The sequence below is a fragment of the Sinohyriopsis cumingii genome, chromosome 8, assembly GCF_028554795.1.
Source record: "Sinohyriopsis cumingii isolate HCF-2022 chromosome 8, ASM2855479v2, whole genome shotgun sequence".
Taxonomy (NCBI): domain Eukaryota; kingdom Metazoa; phylum Mollusca; class Bivalvia; order Unionida; family Unionidae; genus Sinohyriopsis; species Sinohyriopsis cumingii.
The window spans coordinates 18,960,289-18,971,463 of record NC_142968.1 but is presented as its reverse complement, the minus strand read 5'-3'; the positions used below and the strand labels follow the sequence as shown (position 1 = coordinate 18,971,463).

General features: G+C 36.8%; 1 protein-coding gene across 1 annotated transcript in view; it reads right to left on the bottom strand.

Moving 5' to 3' along the window:
* Window positions 1-6,827: 6,827 nt before the first annotated feature.
* The window catches only part of LOC149793074 (serine beta-lactamase-like protein LACTB, mitochondrial), a 32,716-nt gene continuing 28,368 nt past the window's right edge, over window positions 6,828-11,175 (bottom strand). Inside the window, exon 7 of the mRNA XM_089966972.1 lies at window positions 6,828-9,658. Coding sequence (XP_089823098.1) covers window positions 9,109-9,658 — 550 coding nt within the window. The 3' untranslated portion in view covers window positions 6,828-9,108. The remainder of the gene's footprint in view (window positions 9,659-11,175) is intronic.

Here is an 11,175-nt window from a genome sequence, read left to right as displayed (position 1 = left end):
AAGCATGCGTTTGGGCAAAAATGAAACTGTTAAAAGAGTTTAATCCATTATTGGTCATATTCAACCGTCGAATGAAAAGTAGTTGAGAGTGACTGGGACAAGTACTCCTTATTGAGATATTAGCTGTGCATATATTGCTACTATTTTATAACTCGAACGACTTATTCAGTTCTACTGCAAATGTTCTCTTGTCAGCGACCTACAGAAAACAAGAAACGACCAAAACTCGATGCAAAAATGTTGGCCTTTAAAACTTTTTCGGTGTTCTACTGTGTGTATCAGATCGAACTTTCCAAACATCTGAAGTGAATATTCGAAGAAATTTCAGCGGTACGTGCCAAGTTTAAACAAGACATTTGCAGGCACATACAATATACTAGTAACGATCGGAACTCGAAATCGAAAATTAATTACAATTCGTCCTCTACTGAGAATCAAGTTCTGATCCAAAAGTTAAGGCACTCATCGCCTAGCCTGCGTGCATCAATTATCTAGCCGGTTTAATAATATTACTTTTGCAAGTAATCTGTCTGAATATTATCACACATTCTCATGCAGGATCTGGGGATAGTACTGTTTGGTGTATATTTGTAACGTACGAAATGACCTCCTGTATGCCTTGGTTTCTACCAGAGGCGTCCTTTGTGACTGTGTATTTAGAAGAGAGTCATTTTGGTCTTTAATTTATATTGATCAGTCAACCTAAAAGCTTCAACTTATATTAGCCAAGTTTCTGGTCACTCTGTATAATTTATAAATCTCATCGTTGCAATAAATCCATACACTGATGTTATTGCTCACATGTTAATCTCAACAACAAAAAACGCAAAAAATGAGGAATCGCTTTTGATCTTGTATTGTCAGTAACTTTGATTTCAACTTGGTACTTATTTTTGTATAAAGGTATGATAATGTCTTTGTTTTGCACTGACTGGGTAGGGAATTTACCTATCTGTGTAGATTCATTGGCCCCGAATCCACATAATTTTTACAATGTCAGCTGCAATGTATTTAGCAGGAAACTTGAAATCAATTTTGCAAGTAATGTTATAAGCAGATTTAGAAATTAAAATTATTTTTCTATAAAGAATGTTCCGTATAGTTTAGTTTTTGATTTTCCGGTTTTTGGACTAGTTTGTGAAATATTAGAAAAGGTGAACTACAGAAATGAAGGATGAATAATAAAACTAAAAGCGAATCGTTATAATTTTTAATACAACACCCAAGTAGTTGTACAAATCTTATTTGACCAGACTTCGCAACACATTATGCTAAGTTACGGAGCGGCAACATGTTTATAAGATCCCGGGAGCTTTTTTCGGGATGGGTAGAGGCAGGTGGAGGGCAGTCATGGAAAATAGTGGTGCACGGAGTTGGCTACTTTTCATCAAAGAGCAAATACTGGGAGCATTCTTGATGTTGGTCTAGGCGGGTGGGGTGGTAACAGCATCAGGTGGGCGAATATCAACAACAAACCAATTTGAGCCGTGGCTGGGTTATGGGATGGCGACCGTAAGTGCCAATAGTCTGAATAGTAAGCTACTCGCGGATAACATGGGAGATGAGACCTCTGACGATGAAGACATCAACTTTGCAGCGTCATGTGACCATTAAACCGAGAAGGTTGAGGACTACGTACAACCGCCCAGTACATTTAATATTTTTTTCTACTTGCTGTCAACATCTATTTGACTAGTTTAGAAATTACAGATATTATCATATATGACTTATCTGACGCAAAAGGGATATTCAATCCCTACCCTTCCATAAGCCTTCAGCGCGAGATTCTTTCTGGCGCCTCGGAAAAATTTATGGAGCATGGTATATGCTCAAAGACCAGTATGAAACGGGTCAGCTCAGAATAGCTGTCGGCCTACTATCCCGTTAAAGCTAAAAAAAAAAAAAAACGGGGGTGAGCTCAAAGTATGAAGGAAGAGGCGTTTTTGAGGAAAGCAGAGACAACGGTGTTGTACATGTAAATATTTTGGAGTTATACCGTAAACAAATTGTATATTTCCCAACTTGTTCACGTGACCAACGTATTTGGACAAATTCGTGTATTGCAGCAAATTATACCCATAAACACATCCAACAGGTAAACATTCACACCTTACCAAGAAAGCAGATTGTGTAACGGTTCATTGGAATGCTTGTTATGCGCTAGTTTCCGCACCCAGCCGAGATGTCAATTTGCTCTCAGAATTAGCCAATCTAAGGAAGACATTACTACAATCGGTTTTAAACTGCACTGAGACTTAAATTAGACACTGCATTGAGACTTACATAGGACACTGCATTGAGACTTGTACCAGACACTGCATTGAGACTTATAATGGACACTACATTGAGACTTACTCTGGACACTGCATTGAGACTTACTCTGGACACTGCACTGAGGCTTCATATACTACATTGACTTACACTGGACACTGAATTGAGACTTACATCGAAAACTGCATTCAGACTTTTACATCGCACACTGCATTGAGACTTGTGTTGGATTGCACTGAGACTTACACTGGACAGTTCACTGAGATTTACATCGCAGACTGCATTGAGACTTACACTGGACACTGAACTGAGACTTACATTGCACACCACAATGAGATTTACACTTGACACTGCATTCAGATTTACAAATGGACACTGCATTGAGACACACTGGATACTGCATTGAGACTTACAGTGGACACTGCATTGGGACTTACACTGGACACTTCAATGAGACCACAGACACTCCATTAAGACTTATACTGGACACTGCATAGAGACTGACATAAGACACTGCATTGAGACTTACATCAGATACTGCATTGAGAATTCATACACTGCATTGAGACTTACATTGGACACTGCATTGAGACCTATACTGGACACTGCATTGTGACTTACATTGGAAACTGCACTGAGCCTTAAACTGGACACTGCATTGAGACCTGCATCACACACTGCATTGAGACTTACATTGAACACTGCATTCAGATTTACACTGGACACTGCATTGCAACTTTGGACACTGCATGGAGACTTACTTTGGACATTGCATTGAGACTTGCCCTGGACACTGCATTGAGACATCAGACACTGCATTGAGACCTACACTGGACACTTCATTGAGAATTATATCAGACACTGCATTGAGACTTAAACTCGACACGGCATTGAGACTTACATCGGACACTGCATTGAGACTTCAGAAACTGCATTGAGACTTACATCGGACACTGCACTGAGACTCCAGACACTGCATTGAGACTTACACTGGACACTGCATTGAGACTTACATCGGACACTGCATTGAGACATACATCGGACACTGCATTGGGACTTCAGGCACTGCATTGAGACTTACATCGGACACTGCATTGAGACTTACATTGGACACTGCATTGAGACTTACACTGGACACTGCATTGGGACTTCAGACACTGCATTGAGACTTACACTGGACACTGCATTGAGACTTACATTGGACACTGCATCAATAATGCATTTATACAACATTCTCAAAATGACTGCAAAGCAGTCCTTCCATTTGTTCATTCTGAACTGTAATCGTTTATTCCTCTGATCTTGACAACATTATGCAGTGTAGCGCTAAGACTAGCTGAGTGTAGCACTGAGACTGGCTGAGTGTAGTACTGAGACTGGCCTAGTGCAGTGCTAAGACTGGCCCAATGTAGTGCTGAGGATAATCGCAAATAAATATAGGCTGTAAAGGTAACAGTTAGGCTTCCAATAGTGATCCAATATTCGACTAGAGGTTTTCTCCCTCATGAATATATATAACAATAAGAACAATAATAAAAATAATTATGTTTTTAAAAAAAAATGATGATAACAGCAACCAGTGGCATACTAAGAGGAGTGCAAGGGTGACAGTCCTCCCCGGGTGACAGCCAGAAGCCGGGTGCCATTGGGAATAATGAAATACCAGTACAAGTTTTCAAACCAAATGAAAAATTCACCAAAGTAAATGTTATTTCCAATTTGCTTATGACGTCAATGTTCTGTTTAAAAATCTACTTGCAAACATAACATATTTTTCTGTGTGTTTACATTTGTTGGGGTGCCAAAGGAAGGATCAGTCTCGGGTGCCAAATACTTTAGGTACGCCCCTGATAACATTATCAATGACAACAACAATAATAATAATAATAATAAGTTTATTTAATGAGGTCGGTGTTCTTTCTTGCATTATCATAATTTTGATCAGAACATGTGTATCCATTTTGTCTCTTTCAATAAAGGATTTGAAATGTTTTACTAATTCCATTAAATTGTATGCAGTGTTTCACTAAAGTGTGCACAGTGTTTGACTAACTTTAATTAACACTATTTGACTAATTTACATAGTTTATTTTAAATAATTTCAAAACTGTTTGATTAATTTAAATAAGGTCTGTACAATGAAATGTATTATTACCTGTTTGCACAAAACAATGGAAATTTATTACAAAAATGTAGTGAAAATAAAACAATTCAGGCATGACTGGAAATTGGACAAATTAATATAGGTTCTGAAGTGTGATAAAGATAAAATAAACCTGGCTTACATTATATTTCAATGACAGAAAAGACTGATGATATAGAAGGCTGCCTATGCTGGGATGATCTGTTGTCAAAACTTTTTATATTGGTAAAACAGATACTAGCCACTTATTTACACTTCTTGGCTGACAATATATAAACACATTTAAACACATCGCATATCTCAGTATCTAGATTACCATAATATTTAGTGAAGTCTATCATTTTTCAACAGTGACCCTGGTTGGCAGAGTGGTATAAGGCGTTCCATATTACTGATTACTATCATTACATCCCTGTTCTTGTGGGTTCAAGACTCAGGCTAGGCCTACGTGGTGTCACGTTTGCTCAGCCCCAGTTAGTAAGTCGTGTATAAACTAAGGTATTGTTACAAGCCATGGTCTGAGGTCTAAACATTGCCGAAGGCTAGAGCTAATCTCTTTCACAAGGTTACCATGATCAGAGAGAAGATCTGGCATCTTGAATCGGCACAGGCATTGGATCGTGCAACTTCCCACCTAAGTGTTACAGCTTAGTCCTAAGAGCACAGGAACCCGTGAGGGACCGGGGCGTGTTCTAAATCCGTCCCCAAATGGACAGACAGCGAGAAGGACATTATCCACTAAGTTTGATTGGATCAGGTCAAGCGACACCCAATCGGAATTGTGATAACAATTTCGATTAGAATAAATAACTTCTAGCTAGCAAGCAAAAATTTAGTCTTGCCTAGGATGATTGCTGAGCAATATATGGTTACTCCGAGGAAGCCACTCGTAATTTGGCAGTAAAACTTAGGAGATTCTAAGGAAAGACAAAGCTTCGTAAAGGTCAGTAAGTTATTTGCTCGATTTTTGCAGAATATTATGGCATTGTAATTCTAATTATATGTAGTATGTATACTTAATAGGATCGTTTAGTATGTAGAATTACCTTTGTAGTGTTCATTTACAGGCGTATTTCAGTATTATGTAGAGCATCATGTAGATTTTTAGCTTGTGGTCAGAATTAATTTTGTAATTCACTAATAGATTACTTCGTAGTAAAATAGTGCATTTATTCATGTGAGATGTTAGAATTTACACATACCTGAATTGTGAATTTGGAAAATGGTTGAAGTGTGTAAAATTAGTTACTATGGAAGTATGCATATATCAGAGAATGGATATTTGAATATTTGTGTACTTTGTATGAGTTGTACTGTAAAGAAATGTGTCTGATTGCTGTGATATTGTTTAGTATAACTGGATTAGGAATATGTACTGATGTGACACAATTTAATGATGTATGTATGTATGAGAAGTAACTGATACCGTGTTTTTATTATGACGTTGTTTTACCATACAACAACATAGGAGTATTTCAATGTGAATAAATGTGTGAATGAAGAAATTTAATAACTGTTATCTGATGATAGGCTGGGTATAGTGTGAGATGAGAGGGCTAAGGAAAATATTGTACCATCCTTGTGTTTTCACAGGAAGCTTTTTAGGGGGCAGAACTTCTCGTTCAGTTAAGTCCTGAGTCTCTGAGAGGGAAGACAGAAGTGAGACTAGCAGAACAATCAGAGTCGACAAGTCTAGTCGGTGGAGAGAGTCGAGGAGGAAGAGGAAAAGGTGTTGAGGAGCAGAAAATGGAGAAGGAGGAGGAGTATAAAGAAGTTGAGAAGAAGGAATTTTGAGAAAGTCGGGAGGAAAAGGAGAAGGAATTAGGGGAATAGGAGAGAAGAATATACAGATGAGAAGAATAAAAAGACAGGTGGAAAGCTATCTCACACTACTAATCAAATGATGCAATAGGTTATCACAGGGTCGAGTGGAAGGAGATAACTAGGGAAATTTTAATCATTTGACTATTAAATTGTCATTAAATTGTTATTCATTGAATTTCACTGTTTTTTTGTATATTCAATCACTGAACCATCGGCATTACTGACTGTGGGGCTCAGAACTTTACACCTATCTTTCACTAACTTAACTTCCAACCAAAATCGAGCCTGGGTGTGACTTTTATAATAATTTAAACAGTATATTGAAAGCACCCCACACCAACCATAACACCTACCACAGTGGCAGCATAACAACCCGTCACACCACACGTGGGTATGTGAGAAAGCTTGCAGGTATCTTCCCGTGGGTCAGTGATTCTTCCTGTGGTTTTCCCAGGTTCTTCTTCCACCAGTAACACTGGCTGCAATGTATAGCCTATCATGTGCTGAAAATGGTGTTAAGCCCATGACAACAACAACAATCATTTTCCAACATACTTAAAACTGTCAAAGCTGAAGAATGTACAAGTCATTTTGAAACAAAATTTTTATTCTTATCCTATTGGTCTGATAATAAAACTATACTATGCACAGGACAGACACTGATATGTCATGGCATGGTACTCCAGTATATAAAGGTCTACACAGATTGTATTTAATGCTTAAAACAACTGCATTGCCCTGATCTACCTGACATGGATCTCCTGCAGATCTAAATCTACAATGTACATTTAGTTTATGAATTCAAACCGAAACATAGACACAGATCAGTCATAAAACAGTCTTCTAGCAGATCTGTGTCTAAACTGTACATTTAATCAATGATTTTAAGCCAAAAGTTTTGACCCAGATCTGCTGCTGCATATTAGTCTAGCTTATCTAGGTCTGCACATGACATTCATGATTTGAAGTCAAAAGCTGTGACCCAGAACAGTTCCTGCAAATTAGTCTAGCGCATCTAAGTCTGTACACCACATTCATGAATTAAGCCAACAGCATAAACCCAGAAGCATGTATGCATAGGGTTTAACCACACATAAGCACAATCTTGGCTAATAACGATCATTAAATTTTAGTTCCAAAAACTATAAAAGGAAAGATTGTGAAAAATGACAAACCCTCCCAAATGAAGTCATTCAATATAAAAGGTAAACATTTCCAAAAAGGTTTTAAAATATAAGGTCAAAGACTGTTTGGCACTCCAGCATAACAAGGTCTACATTTATAAACTGTACTTCAAAGAAGCATTATAGACCCATATCTTTCATATCATGACACACCAACAGATCAGGGTCTACACTGTTCATTACATTTATGATTTCAAGCCAACAACAATAGCCTAAATTTATCATTATGCGTTAACCCTGATGATATTGCTATATTCTTTGGATTGTATTCATGACTTGAAGGCAGCAATGTAGACCTACAGCTGTCATTCTATGGAACTCCAGATGATTTTGGTCAATATTATTGATGGTATTGTAGACTTAAAACCAACACTGTAGTCGTATACTGTCATTACATGTCACTCTAAAATACTTTGGTCTGTACTGTTAATTGTATTCATGACTTAAAACCAACAGTGTAGTCCTACAACTGTCATGACGCGGTACTCTAGAATACCTTGGTCGATACGGTTGATTGTATTCATGGCTTGAAGCCAACAGCATAGTCCTACAACTTAAAGCACTATCAGGTACCCACAACTTTTTGGGTCCCTTCTTTTTTGTTTCACTTCAACCAACAGTGTAGTCCTACAACTGTTATGACATGGTACTGTAGAATACACTGGTCCATACTGTTGATTTTATTAATTACTTAAAACCAAACATTTCATCCAACACTGCTGTGACATGGTACTCTAGAATACCCTGGTCCATACCATTGATTGTATTCATGACTTAAAAACCAACAGTGAAGATCTTCATCTATCATGACATGTTACTCTATTTGATCCTATTTCATTGTGACTTTAAATTTGTGGTTTATCTTACCAACAAAAACCATGAAAATGTGTACCCCACATAAATAAATAAATATGGACGATAAAAAAGATAGATCCAACAAGTTATTTTCCTTTATGGGAATAAATGTTATTTGTCTAAACATGGAAGGTGTGAACTAGCATGATTTGCTTTTATTATTATTTCATATTTACTTTAGTCCATGCTTACAGTGCTATCAAGTACCCCCAAATCTGGGGTGCCTCATTTTTGTTTCACTTATATATTTCCAAGGGTGAGTTTGACTTTCCATTGTATAATGATGAAAGCCAGAGTGACTTGAGTGACCCAGGCTAATCTGCTTTGGCTTTCCAATTCTATCATTGCACTGAAAAAGCGATAAAATATGAAGTGTGCTGGGTCACCTAGGCTAATCTGGAACAATGCTCTTCATAGATGGCACCATTTTATACACAGGCAAAACTAATGAATTTAAATGAGGACAATTGCAAATTTGTTTACTACATGTATTATAGTAAAGTTTTTTTTTAAACATCTCCTTTGTACAGTTAATATGCTTCCAGATGGCATCACATACTCTATGCAATTTCTATCTGCCATTATTACTTCAGAGCTGTGTGCTTTCTGTGATCAGGTAAAAATGGACTTAAGGCAACATACTGAATTACAAAGGTCACAATATGTATATCAGCACCTGCATGTGTGAGGGCTACAATTAAACTTATCACCCTTAAGGAGTGATGACCTTGAACACATGTAAACTGCAGTGGGGGATAATCATCTGCATATTCATATCCTTATAGTTCAGATTACAGATTAAGTCTAAGTGTGATCAGTAAAAACTGGATATCATAACGCCTCCTCAAATATCTTGGCTATTTGCAAAGCAGTTCTATTTAGTCCCACAGACATCATGTTTGCAAGCATAGCGACTACAACACCTTTTGGGATTCCTTCTGAAGACAAATGATTTTCTGATTTTGGAGGTAAAATTAGTAACACGCTGCTTGCACCTATTGCACCTCCAGTGTGTGATGCATAGTACCGAACTTCCTTGCAATGTCCATGTTCATACTTTTCGTGAACAACACCCCACCCCATCCCATATAAGCCATCAGAATCCCATGACATCTGAGTCCCTTTTACCGGCGACCATAGTGCTCTCATCGTCTCTGGCTTAAGAAATCCAGGAGGACTTGGTCTGATGGAGCAGTGGGACTCTTTGGATTGTAGATTTGTGCCAGAACCCGACTCTTGGAACTGAAAACTGTACAGCATGGCATTGCCAAACTTGATAAGATCTTTAACATTAGACAAAAATCCTCCTCCAGCCCACTTGTAGGAATTATCTACATATGGGGCATTTATGAGGCGTCCCTTCTTATTCTTCACATAATGCCTGTAATAAAAGGACAGAATTCTGAATCAAATTAAGTGAAAATTTAAAATCATATAAGTATATTACAACCCAACATTTTCACTATTGCTAAGAGCTTTACAATCTCCTGAAGTAAAGCAAGTTTAAAAGAATAACATTTTTAAACTTGCTAATACACATATGTAGTTTCATATTAATATGTATTCCAGATCATTTAATGTTGTAGATATGATACTCCCATGATTATATTAAAGCGAATAGCACATGAGAATATATATATATATATATATATATATATATATATATATATATATATATATGTTCATCAAACATGAATATCCTGACACACTGACCTAATCTTCATAAGATTGTGTTATGCTCAACAAGATGAAAGCAATAACACAAAGAATGGCATGCATAAATCAGCAGCTAACAGTCCCTTAAGAAATTTACCCAAACACAAAACTGCAATGAGGTAAAACAGTGCTGCATTAGCAAGATGCAACCACACATAAAGCTGCATCACTCTGCACCAAAAAATACCCTAAACGATGATAAATTCACTGAAGCATATAATATGGGTCATAGTGACCTAATCTTAGTGGGCTTGTGCAGTACTTCTTACAACATATTCACACACAAAGTTGCATGGCTCTGCAGCATATAATCATGTTAAAGAGACCTAAATGCCAGACAGGAATTATGCAAGGAAGAAAGGAAGGTTGCTTACAACATGTTCCTTCAACATTTGGGTTGGTGATGAGTCTGAGCTGCATGAACTTACAAAGAAACCTCATTCTGAAGTTAATTCTTTAAATCTGCACTCCTGAAATTTTGCAATGAATTACTATGGCAACCTGATATAATGGCAAACATAGGTAATAGCAATGTTATAAAATGGCATTCATTGGTGCTTTTCCTGATGAAAAATAATGAGAATATTTCACAATAAAGAAACCTTTGTTATGAAACCAGAAACTGGAGCATTTAGGAAATCCATGTGTCTGTCTGTCTGCCTGCCCAATAAATTACATGAAGTATGTATATTTGCTATCTCTTGACCTACCATAAAAATATTTTGTCCAGAGTTTGAATTATATGTCATCTTAACGTTTCAGTTGTTCTTGAACATGGCCTGGTAAAATATTTCCAGAATATTTAAGGATGTGTTACATTTTTCTTGGATTTAAAAAAAAAATGCTTACAAAGAATCACTTTGCAGATATAATGTACTGTACATTTTAAGGAATTCTGCATACCCTCAAAGACTTCATCCATCATCAATTCACAAGAATTATCATTATGATTGTCCCCTATTTTGGTATACATAACAGTTTTCTTACTAAAATTCTGCAAATTATATATATCTAAGAAAATAATAATTATTTAAAGATTTAATTATTTGCAAGCTTCAAACAATAGTAAAATGTGTACAAAATTACAGACTAAATACAGTGCAATGAAGATCTTTCTATGCATTAGTGGGGATGTAAATGGAAATGTTTCATCATGTTCCTGGTAAAGTCTTAATGTGGCTG